General features: G+C 41.2%; 2 protein-coding genes across 3 annotated transcripts in view; one reads left to right on the forward strand and one right to left on the reverse strand.

Moving 5' to 3' along the window:
• ERH (ERH mRNA splicing and mitosis factor) overlaps positions 1–15,920 on the reverse strand; it is a 78,393-nt gene that overhangs the window by 36,705 nt on the left and 25,768 nt on the right. The window lies entirely within an intron of this gene.
• Positions 1–15,920, forward strand: part of PLEKHD1 (pleckstrin homology and coiled-coil domain containing D1) — a 32,236-nt gene that overhangs the window by 5,712 nt on the left and 10,604 nt on the right. For both annotated transcript variants that reach the window (XM_063289816.1, XM_063289817.1), the window contains exons 2-6: positions 2,457–2,550; positions 5,350–5,439; positions 5,968–6,044; positions 11,405–11,496; positions 13,599–13,651. In XM_063289816.1, the coding sequence (XP_063145886.1) occupies positions 2,457–2,550; positions 5,350–5,439; positions 5,968–6,044; positions 11,405–11,496; positions 13,599–13,651 (406 nt within the window). The remainder of the gene's footprint in view (positions 1–2,456; positions 2,551–5,349; positions 5,440–5,967; positions 6,045–11,404; positions 11,497–13,598; positions 13,652–15,920) is intronic.

Consider the following 15,920-nt stretch of genomic DNA (forward strand, 5'->3'; position numbering starts at 1 on the left):
AATTCCCGATTTGTGGGAATTTGTATTTCTGGACTGCAAAGGTCCTGCTGGTGATCCCTCATGGGGGTAACAAAAAAAGTCTCCCTCTCCCTCCTTATATACACATACATATACACACACTCACAATGCTTGACCTGTCTAGATTGCCAATCTTGTGAGCTTGGGGCCTTCTTATTCAAAATCTTGGAAGATTTCAGGCAGGAACACCATAGTCTTTTGTGATTTGGCACTGGTGCAAAATTTTGTCAATTTAGCTTTTCTTACCAAATGTTGAAGCCTTGTATACAGAGTCATTTAGAGTCAGGCAGTGCCTAAATTAAATTAAATTAAATTAATCTGAAGGAGCTGTGTGTGCTACAAAGCTTGCAGGAGCTGTGCTTCTGATCTCAGATTTATGGGGTGATCATCAAAAGCTTTCAGGGATGATACAAGGCTCTACATATAGGAAAAAGTTGGCAAGGGCTGTTCTAAAACCAATGAGCGTGTTAGGAATGACATCTAGTACCAACTACGGTTTCTGTGCATGAATATCTGTAGCAGGTTATTTCTGTCCAGGAACAGATATAGGTGGCAGTCCAGGTAAAGCTGTCCAAAAACATTCCAGGGTGCTGAGATTAGTTGAATTACGAGGAGGATGAATCTAGGAGAACATTCAAGTGATATGACCGTTATTTCAGGAAGAAAGCAGCCCCCAAGTCACCCAATTTCCAGATTTGTGAATACCCAGTCCACAGTGCCTCTGACTCTCAAGATAATCCTTCTGCAAATTTACTGCTTCAAAAATAACTTATTTTCCATTTATTTAAAAATTTGCATGCATTCTGATTTTAATGTGCCTATATTACGGAGCTGATGTTTTGTCTTTGAGATATGGGTGGTAAAGCAATTGGTGCTTAGCCATGCCATTGTTGACAGAAATGTTTCTGGGCTGAATTATGAGGAAGTAAAAAAAAAATCCACTTGTTCAGGAACTTACAAGAATATAAGCTGAGAGGTGCCTTTGTTCTGTTTAGACAGAAAATGTTTTCCCTTTGCTAAGACTGAGGATTGGAACTGCTCTGAAGTATGTCTGTTAACTCAGGACAAACACGTGTCTCATCTTAAGCTCCTTTTGTGAAAGATATTTCCAGTCTGGATAATTATATTTTGCTTTGGTCTTCTGCTCCAAAGACAATGCCAGTGGATTCTAAGATTTATTTTGACGTATTTCATTAGCATTCTTATCCCTGGCAATCTAAAGCATCTTTAAAAAAAAGTTTCTAGACCTCATCATTCATTTGGTACATTATGTATAATATATCTTAAGTGAATATTGTTTGTACATGTACAATGACTAGGGTGAATCATTACAGGGAGAAGTACAAGAGAGTATATTTATATATACCCACTTAGGTATAACTACTAGGCTGAATTTGATAATGCGAAGAACATTTTCATGTACCACCATTACACAACACTGTTTCATGTTCCACCATTACACAACACTGATACGTTTTTTTTAAAAAAAGAAATTCATCTCTTCACAGTGGCTTTCCCCAGCCACTAACTCTCCCACTACAGGAAGTCCTTGCTTAGTGACCACAATTGGGACTGGCAACTCCATCACTAAGTGCTGCGGTCACTAAGCAAAACATCACATGACTGCAATGGGCTTACGACCTCACTTCCCCTTCAGTCATTAAGCAAAACATTACATGACCACAACCTACAATTTTACTTCTACCTTCTCTATTAACTCTGCTTGTTGCAAGCCAGTTGCAAAACACACAAATGGCAATAACATGACCATGAGATGCTGCAATGGTCGTAAATGCGAAGATTGGTTGCAGAGCTTTTTCTTTTACACTGTCGTAACTTCGATCAGTTGTTAAATAAGGCAGCTGGTGAGCGAGGACTACCAGTATTCCTTTTGAATTGTTCTTATGCTAGAAGGAGTTCAAAATTATTGTTAACTGCTTCTAAACCTTCTATAATGGGAAGTGGTATAGAATTTTTTTTTACAAATAAATAAATATTTAAAAGTACCACACTAAGTTATTTTTTTCTCCAATAAGATTCAGTGTGTGATACTAGCAGACATATGTGATTTTTCTGGGACTTTGGCATGTATGTTGCAATACTTAGACTAGATAAACTAGCTACTTAAAAGGGAATTTCAACTATGTTCTTTTAGGTTTAAGAATGTAAATCTATGGGTTGGAATCACTGCAATGCAAAATAGGATGTGCAGAGAACTCAGTAAAAGGCAAGTTTTCCCAAAGTGATGCTAGTGGGTTAGCAAAAGATGTCATAAGAAAATGGCTAGAGCTACTGAAAATCCAATTCATGTGTGTTCAGGTACGTCAGCACTTTCTACTGCATCATGGACCCATGGCATCCATCAGGGTTCATATAACTACATGATATCACTGCCTGCTGGGGAAATTTTACATAAAGATGAAATGTTTCTTTTTCAGATTCTTTATCATCAAGGAAAGTTTTCTGCTTTACTATGCTGAGAATGAAAAGAAGAACTTTGAAAATAATCGGTACTTCAATATCCATCCAAAGGTGAACAACATCTCCAAAGATATTCAGATATGGTCTCATGAGAAGGGAGTCTAGAAATGACTGGATCTCTGCTTCACAAAAAATATTTGTGTACTTAAAATGAACTTTAAAAAAAAAAATTAAATGAACTTACATTGTGTATTTAATATTACGTGGATAGTAAACAATCAAATACAGTATGCATTTTTAATGCTGTCTGCAGGAACCCCATCGTTGAGCCTGCTCAGTGATGGTCCCCTTCTGTGGAACAGCTGTCCCCTTGAGAACCAGACTACCATTTCCTTGTTAAGCTTCCAAAGAGCCTTGACGTTGTGGCTCTTCAGGAAAGCATCTGGGGACAATGAGGATTGTGTGGGGCCATTTGGAGAAATTGTTTTGATCAAGTTGATTCTCTTTTAATGATATTTGTTGCTTGAGGTAAGCAGCTCAGAGCCATTAGGAGCTGAATGGCATGCCCTCTATGTTCAGTAAGTAAATAAATACATGTAGTCCTCGGTTAACGACCATTTGTTCAGCAACCATTCAAAGTTACGACAGCACTGAATGAGGAGACTTACAGCCAGTCCTCAAAGTTGCAGCCATCACAGCATCCCCATAGTCACATGATCGCAATTTGGACGCTTGGCAACTGGCTCGCAATTACGACAGTCGCAGCATCCCACAGTCACATGATCACCATTTGAGACCTTCACAGCTGGCTTCCAACAAGTAAAGTCAACAGGGAAGCTGGCAGGATGTCGCAAATGATGATCACGTGACATTGTGCTTAACGATTGGGCAGGATTTGCTTAACGACTGCAACTGGAACTGCCGGAACTATGGTTGTAAGTCAGTGCCGTCATGTAAGGTCACACTTTACGATTGTGTCACTTAGCAACAGAGTTTCTGGTCCCAATTTTTGTCATTAACCAAGGACTATCTGTAAGTAAATAATGCTTCTCCATTCTAAACTGCTTATTCATGAAGTTTTAATCCTTTTCTGATCACCGTGAACATTTAAGTATCTCAAAAACAGAAGGCACTTGTGGGGCCCATGTATCAGGGTGGACTGGCTTCAAGCTTCTGACATTCACCTTGTTTTTATTCAGAAACTCATGGGTCCATTTGTAAATTAATAGTTCATGGAGGTGGTTATGCCATTAGAGTAAAAGGTGACACTGAGCATATGCCCAACCTGGGAATAGAGCATACCATTCTCTGGATGTGCTTCTGTTACTCCCCAAGATTTCTTCTTTTCAGCAGCCTCATTTAGAAAACAGACAACATCTGTGTATTTTCTATCTCTACAGTTAATTGTAGAGCTTCCTGTAGACCGACAGGAAGCTCTGGAGTGGGCTGGTCCATGAAGTCACAAAGAGTCAGAAGCGACTAAACGAATAAACAACACAGTTAATTGGAAGTCAGAAGTCCTTTTTCATCTATATCTTGTAACTTAGAGCTCTACCAGCTGATCCTGATCTATGCTCTATCTCCTCCATAGCACTCATTTAGATACATTTTTATAGTTTGTTGTTTAATAGATTTGTTTAATAAAACAGTTTTTACAACTGGCATTTTAGTAAAAACCCCAGTACAAAATATACATGTTTATATTTTTATATAAAATATTAACATCACAGCAGTTTGGCTTAAGACTTGAAAGATGCCTTTTCCCCCAAGGCAGTTGGGGATGTGTAACAAGATTTTCACCAGTTCCACTTCTCCTGTAGTATCTCATGCCAAACTTTGAGCAAGGCAGGTTTCAGGAGGCTATAGGGGACTGACAAATCCATGAAAATCCCTTCCTTCTTTCTTTGCCAATCAGCAGCATTTTTCTCATGGGAAATGCTCATGACTCAGCTCATTTAAAATAAGCACAAAGCAAAACAAGGGAATTTGGCACAGAAGATGAAATCTCTATGATCAGCCAGTTTTTGTACCATGCTGGAGGTTCTGGGACAAGAGAAACATCCTCACTGGCACTGGGGAAAAATGCGAATGGATCTAAATAAGCCACCTTAAGGGCATTCTGGCAATAGGATGCCATGGTTGAAGAGTTCCTCTTCTCTCAGAGTGGCAAAATATGTTTAGTGTAACTGGCCCAGGTACATGACCTACCTGCTGAATTTGGCATTAACTGAAATGTTGAAGAAATACTATAGAATAGATCCATAAGCTATGCACTGCAATAGTCTAAGCTAGAGGTCACCAGTGCATGGATAATAGTGGCCAAATGATCTCTAGGCCAAGAGAGTCTGCAACTAGCAACAAGATGTTTTGAATTATTTATACTCTTTTTCCTATTTGGAAGAGGTTCTTATGGATCAGGGAAGCTAAGACGGCTTCCAGACAAAGCTTTTGTGTAAACACCCCACCTCATTTACAGAAGACGGGGCACATGATGATAACTTTCAATCATTACCAGCTTATGATTTCTTATCACTTCCACTTATTTTCTTTCCATAATAACAACATTAAGGAAGAACTGAGAAAATAAACCTGCCAATAATCAGGCAGAGCTAGAAGTGATCAGTCTGGAAATACCTTCCTTTAATAAGCCTTCTTTTCTTTCAACTAATTTTCTTTACAAAGTACCTTCACATTGTGGAGATGTTGCAGCTGAGAGAGTGTGTTAGTATCTGTGATCAAGGTGAGCCTTGACCCAGAGACTTTGAGTTATACTTTTATCAGTTATCGGTAGCTTTGTGAGGACCACCATTCTGGATGCACATCTCTCAATCGTATCTAGTCCTAACTGCATCCTGTCGCTTCTCAGTGGTGATTTTAACCAAGTGTCCTAAATCTTTGGTGCCTCCTCAGGGTGTCATACCTCTCGGTGGTTGCATCGTAGAAACTAAAGAAGAACCCAGTATGCCTTATGCAATGAAAATCTCCCACGAGGACTTCCATGTAAAGTGATTTTTTTTTCTTTCTTGTTCCACTTAATGCATTTTAATGCTGCAGCAAGTTGCTAATTAGACAGGAAGGAAGTAGATTTCCCCACATAAGCATGCAGCTGAGATACCCAAGCAGCAAAGCAGCCTGATTCCCCTTTGCTAGCTTATTCACTAACAGACTGAATAACCTGTGATGTTTTACTTAAGTGCAACTGCCAGAAAAGGGAACTATTGGCAGTAACATTATAAGTCCCTGAGATTTTTCATCTGTTTGTAGACCATCACTTGGTTAACTTTGTAGACCAAATTGGTTAACTTTCACTACCTCTTTCCAGGGATCTCTGAAAATTGTTGTTTTGTAACATTTACTATTCCCAGGATTCCTTTGGGGAAGTCATGCAAGTAAAACTGATATATGTATTTCCAGATAGTCTTTTTGTAACAGAAGTAGTTGCTTGTTTTCCTCTTTGATGATCTTTGCTTACATGCCAGCTTCTCTTGAAAGATATGGTGATGTTTATGTTGGGTTTTTTTTTTTTAGGGCAACATTGTGCTAGCAGCAGAATCAGAATATGAACAAGCCCAGTGGCTGGAGATGCTTCAGGAGTCTGGAAAAGTGTAAGTGTGCCTGCAATTACTCCATTTTGCTTGCTTTGATTTTGAAATGCATTCAAGCCACCATTACTTCTATTCTGGAGCTCTCACAGTCAAAGGCATTGTGTGCTATGGTGCTTTGGATGTTTCCTCCTTTAGCAGTTTTTCTCTAGAAAGAAGACTGCCTGGATAGAGAGAAGATGGGAGGATTATAAATGGAGAGTGACAACACGAAGGAAAACCAAGGTTCAGTCCAAGTCGTGCCTGGAAGTGCTTTTTGATTTTGCAAATATTTTGGTTAATATAAGGAGTTTAATCCCATAAGGGTTAGAACCCTGGAAGAACTCACCATGGAGTACTTTCAACACACTGCTTTTGCTGATGCTATTTATTTTATCTGCTTTCTCAGGACACTCTTGGGTGCAGCACATCATTGATCATCTCTGCTGTTGTCATTGTTGTCGTTGCTATTATTAATTAAATGTATAAGGCCCCCCAACTCCACTGTGCTTTTAGACATATGCTTTTTTCTCCCAACAAAATCAATAGAATGCTAACTGTATAACTTGCTTAGGACTGTGGCCTTGATTTTAAGAATGTGGTTGGATCCTGCAAGTGCCCAACTTGGTAGATGCTTAATGAATTGATGATATTCACATTGCTCTGAGTAGAACCAATAGTTTTATGACTATTTAATTTTAGAAGCTAATCCCTGATGGATACGTTACGAGATCATAAACAAAGCAAGAGTCTTGGGGTACCTTAGAGGCCTATTTGTTATAGCACAAGCTTTCAGATATTACAGTTCATTTCAACAAACGATAGCAGTCACACACACCAATGTAGGGAGAGGTGACATTGGTTCTTCTAACCACACTCTATCCAATGCCCCACTTCCCAGTGTGGGTGGGTGTTTCTTTACATTCTTTCTCTCTTCCTTTCTTCTGGGATGTTACTCCATGCATTTATTAGGCCAGTAGGGATGTGTCTAATTTTAAAATTCCACAAGAGCCTTAGGCCATTTCCCTAACAACTTATAGCATCTTCTAGCATCATCCAGCCATTGTTGAGATGTTATATATCCTGTCTTTGTTACTGTAATTTTGGCACAAACACAGCTGGAGAACTCTAAGAAACTTTCCCCACTGCTAATCTGAGATGCTCTCCACCATCTCTGAGTTGGCAGAAGATTATAGTAGCATGACATCTGCTGCCTCCATCCCCAAAGTCTGGATTTCTGCAGTCACTTGACTTCCCTCCAAGATGGCAAGATGGCCCTTGGATGGTTGTGGAATAAAGAGAAAAACACCAGGCACAGTCAGATTCACTTCAGCTGACCCCAGTCATGGGCTGGCAACATCATGGGGATGTGGGAGAAAAAAGATGTTGCCAAGACATGTTATGCCAGGGCCACAACAGACATAAGTGATGAAAGGCCCAGAGGTGGTAGACATTCAACTGCTAACAAGAAGCTGCAGAGATATGGGATGCTTTCAGGGCCCTTTAATAGTCATGTAAGCCACTTCAGATTGGGGTCTTGTTTCAAACCAGTAGTTCAGAGCCAGCTGTAAAGATGTTATTCCATTGCAACTCACAGGAAACAATTAAAAAACAGTTTTTTCATCCCACTTTGCTCACCTCAGGCCCTGACCCCGCTTGCATTTAATCAAGATAAAATCATGCTGCAACGATAAGAATTTCCCTTCTTGTCCCTACAGTGTTGCCTTTATCCTCAACTTATCCCCAGCCCATGAGAGACACAAGCTGATGGGTGTCATTCTTGGCTGGGTTGGCATAAAAACATTATCTTTTCCATTATTTCAACACAGTCCAATTACAATCTCAAGATGTGTCAGATCTGACATGCTTTATCACCCAACCTCTTAGAGGCAAAGTCGCCTGACCTTTATGGGTGTGCCTCTTCTGGCGAATAGCCAACCTCCACTTCAGATACTACTCTCTTTGTCTCTGCCCTTGCTGTAACACTTGGTTCCCCCAGTTCCTTTCAAATCTGTCACCTCCCTGATCCTCTCTGTTTCTGATGTCAACTTCTCTTTAGGCTTCCAATAAAGAGGGAGGAGGGCACAATTTCAGCTGAGGAACACAAGCTGGTGGGTTTGTGGCTGTGTGCCATTTTCCCTCTATTTGTCAATTTCAATATTCCTCCTCCCACAGCCTTCCAAGTAAGAGAGCAAGTTGCCCATGGGCTACTCAGTTTCAATTCTTCTAGTGGCCTAGCCAGTTGTAGTTATGACAGGGCTTCCCTCCTCTCTGGAGTTCTTTCAGCCCTTGTGTCTTCCAATAGTTTTTTTTTAAATTTTCCCATTATTTTAAGTTTAGGAAATGTGCAAACATGATGTAAAAGGAAGGTCAGACAAACCAGTCTAGAGAAGTTAGGCAGAGCCCTGGAGTGAAAGCCCTCTTGTTTCTGAAAGCTTCTTCTGGTGACACTTTCCCTACTGGCCTCTGATATGCTGAAAATGGATGGCAGAAAGCCCAAGGAGCAAGCTAATCACATGGCCTGTGAGTGGCACACATACAAATCTGAACAACACAATTCAGCCACAATGCAGTGTAGGCTCAGTTTAGGCAGGAGAGGGAGTGGTAATGGGGAATAGGGACAGCAAATGTTATACTGGCATTGTCTTGAGGTGACTCAAGGATGACTAAATATCATTTTAACTCAGCAGTGGGAAAAGTCTCCTAGAAAAGAAATGCCATTCTGAAGAAAAACTCTGGGGTGGAGCCTGCATTGGCTTCTTTCCCAAATAGGTTACATCAGACCCCAGGCAGCCATTCAAAATGCATTTCCTGGATCTCATGGAATGCCATGAGATTGACTTCTGGGCAATGTGTCCCAGGCTGATGGCTTGTCTCTGCCTATCTGAAATGTCATCTTTGACTCAGGCTTATGGTCTTGGTTATGAGTTTTCTTCCACTTGGATCTAGCTATAGCACAAGCATACCCTGGCAACATATTCTTTTTCTGCCATGTCCCTATGACCTTGCCCATCATCCCTAGCCCATGCATGAAGCAGGCCAAAGTCATCCTCACCTGTGCCTGTACTAAAATAGTATTCCCCCTCCCTCCATTCTACTACCATCCAACTGCAGCTTCATAGTATATAAAATTCATTAGGCTTTATCACCATTATTTTGGAGAGAAATTAGGTGTCTAGCACTGTGGGAACAAAGGCAGGGTAGGGATCAGCAGTTAATTTTGTTCTTGAATGGTTTTCTGTCACCTCAAGAATGGGGCGATGACACTTCATTTCAACAGTGGGAAAAGCTCCATGCCAAATGAATAAGCAAATCTGGCTTTAACAAGCTGGAAGAGAGTCAGCAGGTCCTTTTTAGTTCAAAGGCTCTTGACTCGCTTCTCTTACTTACCTTCAGATAAAAATGAAGAATGTAATTTAAAAGAGGATTATTGTAACCAGTGTGAGTGGAATTGATGAACCCATCAAAAAGGCAGTGCACTGTGAATGGCCCCAAATAGTCAGCCAATGGAGTATTGTTAAAACAACTTTGAATTGCTGGCTGATGGAAAGCTTATAAAACACCAAGGGTCAGGCTGCACACTCATCTAATCACATACTGCTGCCATTGCGTGCAGTGTTGGTTTTCCCAAATTGCCAGCTTTGCATGGAGAAAGCAATCCAGACTGGTCTCCTAATGTGGGAGGTTAAGAGGGGAGCTATCCCAGTTTTCTGACCCTGTTACAGTACTAGTTTTGCCATTTGCGTTGCCTTTCATTTCAACAGGAACTTTGGGGGATAAGGCTAACTTACATTTAGCAGGACTTAAATGGAGAGTACAAGAGTGAGCAACGGATTATAGTCTCTTACACTTCCCTCCTCTCCCAATGCTTATGTTGGTGACAAAAAAGGATGGAGTTTCACAATTCACATGACTTGGCCCCAGACATCATCAACCTTCTCAACTACTGCAGGATCCTGAGTTTCTTATTAGTCCGCAACCTGGGTTTTTGATTCTCAGCATTTACAAAAGCCTTGGGAGGCCTGGATGATCTGGTGTGACTCATTCTCTCAATCACTACCTGTGTTCATTTAAGCTGTCTATTCCAGTCCTCTTCTTTGCTGCATTTACACGGCTACCTTTCTGCCCTGATGGCCACCTCTGTTTCCTCTCCATCTCTTGATGCAATAGTACCTCACCCCTAAAAATATAAATGTAAAAGATACCATTCAAGTCCATCTGGTTTCTAGTTTGCAGCCTTCTTCCAGGTGGATATCTGCATTTAAGCTTGGGTACTCTAAAGACAAAGGCTAGGAACTCTATGACAAAGGTTGGCATGAAATTACACAGTATCACAATTATCTTCTTCATGACTTGCTCTGTCCTGCTCATCTTCTCCCATCTTCTCCCACCCATGTTTCAAGGCAAAAGCACTGAAGAGCATCTTTATTGCCTGGTACAGCTTAAAATAGCTCTGAAGAATTGCTTCAGCAGTCATGCAATTGTTTGGTTAAGGAGGGTAGCTTGACTGTGAAGGTCAAGAACATTCTGAAAAATGTGGCTTCAGTAGGCTTGCAGGAGCAAACTAGCCACCGTGACAGAGCTGTGCAGCAAGAAGACCTATCTCCTTTTTTATTGTACTCTCAACCTGGGGAGAGAGCAGACTAGGGGTTAATGTAATATCTCTCACCCTCTCACACAAATGAGCAAACACATTCCAGCCAGCTATATCACAATGCAGCAATCATTTAGGAATTCTTCCAACACTCATTATAAGGAAAAAAATCCATCTTGAGCTGCCATGCCTGCCTGCAACATAAATCTGGGTTCTGCAGCCATCTGAGGTGAAGCCTGCTCTAAATCCTTAGTGTCCTGATCCATATGTACTTTAGGATTCCCAAATCCCACTTTGCAGACTTGCAGGAAATGGAAGCAATGTGCACACAACGTCGAACAACTTTTCATTGTTAAATATCTAATTAGCGTACAAGAGGGTGCCAGTAAAACATTATGAGAATTGTGGTTTGTGACTTGCGGTGAGGGTTTGGAGCTGCAGGTAGCAAGGGTAGAGTTTGGGCCAATATATTGAAAGAGAAAATTAAATTGATGCTTTGAATTATTTAGGCACCATGTTGTTATAGTCCTTTTATTCTCTGGAGGGAAAGGGGTTCCGTGTTCCTTCATAGTTCTGGTAATTTATTTTCATTTTCTCCCCTTTATATGTTCAACTTAATAGCACAAAAGGAAGGCAAGGTTGCCAGCTGTTTTCAAAATTATTTTTCTTTGTCTTTGGGGGAAAAATGACAGAAGGACTTTCCCCCTTTGTTTGACACCCAGGAAAGGAGGGAAGAGTAATGGAGGCTATTTTCATTCTTTGATTTCTTTTTCTCTTCCCTTTTTTAAAGGACCTGGAGAAATGCTCAGCTGGGCGAAGCCATGATTGAGAGCCTTGAGGCTCAGGGACTCCAACTGGCCAAAGAGAAACAGGAGTATTTAGGTTGGAACTAATAGCAGCATATATTTAAAGATTATTATATTTGTGTATGAATGTATTAAATAGGGCAGTGCATTTCAGATGCAAAAGCAAAACGGTACTTCATGGTGCCCAGAGATTTCCTCACAGACTTTTTCCTGGAATCGCTCTGCAATTACAGAGAGCAGTCACGCAGTCCCAGGAGAGGACTTCAGGGAGCTGCAGAGAAGTGCCACATGAGCACCCCGTTATAATTTAAGGACTTTTTCCCTTTGAATCTGGAGTTCTTCACAGCCCTAATATGAAGCTACTCATGTCACATACACTGCCTCTCATTGTGCAGCCTACTTTTGACATATAATCCTCTACCCAGCTTGGCAGCTGATAGAATAGGAACATATCAGAGTCCTGATAACTGCTTTGAAAGTCTTCCACGTGTTTAGAAAAGGGTCTTGAGAGAGAAGGCTTTCTCAGGGGTGCCCCCCTCCCCAGTTTTGGGAAGCTCTTGGAAAGGAACCTTCCCTCTCTTACATGACAGTCTCTTCAGGGCCTGGCCAGGATATCTCAGTACTTCCAAGCTTTTTCTCACCTGCATTGTACAATCCCTACATTTTGCTTAATTCCTGTTCTTGTCAGCTATTTTAAACCTTGGTACTCAGTGCTGGCGTAAGTCTGCTGGACTTGTTATCTCTGCTGATCTTTCATTGTGCTTTTTATGCCAAATGAGCAATGAAGATGATGCGCATCTGAAGACTCCTAAGCTCCCCATGTGAATTAGGAAGATCCACCAAGAGAGATAACTTAGGCTGAGTTCTCCATAGCATAATTATGCCTCTCCCCTGTGCAGTCAGGGTTCCTGATCCTATTCAAGTGCTGTAACTTTGTTCCAGTTGCTGGTCATTAAACAGCAGTCTTCCCTAACCTGGCCTCACATGCTGGCTCTGAATCCTGGGTGCTGCTATTCTAACACTGGAGAACTGGAAGGTTGGTGCAGGCCTCCCCCATCAACTCAGAGGAACTGAAAATGAAAGAGGGAGGAGAGAACTTCAGAATATGAGACATGCACTTGAAAGAATAAAGTCTACTCCAAGTGTAGATAGCCTGGTGCCCTCCAGAGCAGTGTTTCTCAACCCTGGCAACTTTAAGATGTGTGAACTTCAACTTCCAGAATTCCCCAGCCAGCCATGGCCAGTCATAAGGATTATGGGAGTTGTAGCTAAAAATCTCTGAGGGAAAATCAGATTGCAACATCCTGGTGAGTCTCATATAGCAATCTTTTATAGCTGCTGAGACAGATTGTTGCTGAGAGTATATTTAAACTGGTATCACTAATAACCTTAATTAAGCAGCATGACCTACTAAGTAATGAGGCCAGACAAAAGGAGGACAAAGTTAATGAGAACCTCAGGAATGCAGATTGTTTCCAGAGTCTAAGGCAGTCTCCTATTTCCAACTAAAGCCTTCATATGAAGAAAAAAACTTTTGTAGGAGAAAGCAATTACAAGATTGTACCAATCAATACTCCCCTACATGTATCTCTCCCTTTGCCCTACATTTTTTCTTACATCTGGACTCCAAGCACAGTGATGTTCTTCATAGAGAATTTATAGAAAAGAATCTGATGGGTAGAATGTTACCAAATCCTGTCCCACGCTTGTTTTCTAGGCAACACCTTCAACATCCACATTATTGCTAGGAACACTATATATTATTTTAATGACTATTTTACCCTGTATTTGCCAACGAAATCATAACCTCTTAGTAAGTTTAAGCCTTCTCCACTGCTTTACCATTGGCCTAGTCTAGCATGTACCCTGTTGTTTTTCTCTCATTTGTTAAATAAATGCTGGTGAGATTTGTAAAACTTAGCATATTAGTTGATATCTAAAACTCTGCAGGGGAAATCACTAGTAGCAGGGCAAGCTATTGTTGTTTGTCGTCATTTTTATGGAGGCAACCAAAAGTTGCCACAAGTTCACTGAGAGCTATCCCATAAGGTTCAAATCAGCAGATTATGCCACACAAGAAGCAAAGTTGCATTTTTCAAGATCCCTGTAATCTATGTCCGATCATTTTCAATTATCCCTTCCATGTGACTGCTTTCATTTTTCATTGTCTATTTGCAGATAAATTGATGGAAGAGACAGAGGAGCTGTGCCTACAGAGGGAGCAGAGAGAGGCTTGTTCTCATTTTAATTATTTACCTCACATATTGAAATATCTATCATCTATCTCTCTCAGTAGTTTCACTGAATTACAGGGTGGTTAGACTCTGCTTGCTTTTTTCCCATTCTAAAGTTTACTACAGACTTAAAATAGCCTTCCCCCAACCTGTTACCCTCCAAATTTGTTGGGCTATAATTCCCATTACCCATTAATATGCTGGCTAGGCATCATGGGACTTCCCATTAGACTATTTGCCCGTCAATAGATTATTTGCCCGTCGGCTGAAATAATATGATGTCTCTATGTTTGTAAGACTAGGGGTTCTTTCTCATGTTCTCCAAACTGGAATCCTAACATATATTAGTAACTACTTTTTCCTGCATTGTCTTCTTAATGTTGCCTTTGTTTCACCCAGAAGTATTACTTTCCTGTTTTAGTCTGGTTTCTGGAAATAGGTTACTAAGGGTATGAGCCTGATAATTTAGTTTAACAGTCCAGATGGAGGAAGTGAGTTGGGAAAGACAGTCTCAGAGTGCGCCAATTCCATGAAGGGCAACATTTCTAGTCTGTAATGAAAGCAACAGCTTGGTGAACCCTTGATGCTGAGACCTTGTGATAAAACAAGAGAATGGTTTCTTTCCCACTATGGCATATAGCTTCAGCAGGCATTCAAAAGACAACTGGAAGTGTAGCTTTCTGCTGCTCCATTGTCGTCATCCTTCATTTCACATAGCAGATGCATGTCAGAATTGGCCTTTTGCTAAGTATCTTGGGTGCAGGGTGGGGGGAGCGATCAGAATTCTAAGAACCCCTGTGGGGAGGGAAAAGGGGCAGTTCAAGCCTGCAGTATAGCGAATAAGGAAGACGACCTTCAGGGAGATATGTAGGGACAGTTGCAGGAGCAGTTGCCCAGGCAAAAGGTGCTGAAACATTTTTTTAAGTCCAGATAAATGAAAAAACCTCTGGAAGTGGCTCAGGCGGATACCACCCTGATTCACTGGAGTGTAAGAACGGGGAGGAGATACAGCACAATCAGACTTGCAAGATTCTGCTAGTATTATACTATAGACAATCTCAGTAAAAGTAGTTTTAATCTCCCTGTGAAGTTGATTTCCTGGTCTGGTCTACCTAGTGGGGCTGACATGCAGAAACCATGCAGAAGAGAAAAATTGGGTGGGAAAGTCTGAATGCCAAGACATCTGGTCTGGGACGATATGGGCATTCCCAATCCTTGAGCATCCTGCAATCCTATGTATGCTTTCCTGGAAGTAAATCCTATAGTATTTCATGGGTTCCTTCTCCTGTGGAGGCCTCAGCATGTTAGAATTATCATTGGAATCAGCTGTTGCCTAATTTAGATAATAACCCAGGTTTTATCCTCAGATCATAGCTGAGGCAACTTAAAGTTGTCTTTTGCTGTTCCAGTTTCAAAGTAGTATTTTTCCTCTTCTCCTGATACAGTTTGGCCATGAATAAAATCTAGCGTGCTTCACCAATGATGTGGCTGCTGACATAGCCTACCTCCAGTGGCTGGGAAATGCCCTCCATGGTCATTTTGGCTGTGATTGCAGGACAGACTGGACATTTTGCTTCTGTAGAGACATTTGCCAGTATAATGCCAGCCTGGTGCTTCTGAAGAACACTAGATTTATTATTTTTAAACTTGAGTTTATCACTCCTTTGAAAGAGTACTAGCCCCATGCTGCATAGAAGGCCAGTTTGAACAAGAAGAGAGAGCCAGGTTCTGCCAGTTGCTAGTTCTGTCACCATTGCAGTACTGGTTCTATGCTATTTGGGCAACTACCTGGCTAAGATGGAGCAAACCCAGGTCCACTGCACCAGTACTTGGTTAGCCAGTACTTCTGGATGGTCATCAACATAGAGGAAGTGGCATATCCTGGCACAGTTTGGGATGCCAGCCTAGCCTCTGCTGCAAGTATGGAAGCATCTCTGGTGACCACCAGCACTACCTTCTTCTGCCTCCTCCGTTTTCTTTTCCTATAGGTCTCCTTCAGCAGCCCAACCATCTGAACAGGTTGCTGTCTAATTCAGATAACACCTGGGTACCATGGGGTATATTACAATTTTTCTACTGCTTATGCAGACAAGGAGTTTCATGTGGTTGTACTTTTGACTGCTTTTATTAGTTGGAGGAACACCAGCCATGAGATCAGAACTGTACTTCTTGGTCTCTCCCTGCCATATGTATTCTATTCAAGGAAGACAGAACTTGCTTGCTATTGTTGGCTTCTTCACTTCATGCCTCTCCTCCATCCATGTGT

The sequence above is a fragment of the Candoia aspera genome, chromosome 1 (assembly GCF_035149785.1).
Source record: "Candoia aspera isolate rCanAsp1 chromosome 1, rCanAsp1.hap2, whole genome shotgun sequence".
Classification (NCBI taxonomy): domain Eukaryota; kingdom Metazoa; phylum Chordata; class Lepidosauria; order Squamata; family Boidae; genus Candoia; species Candoia aspera.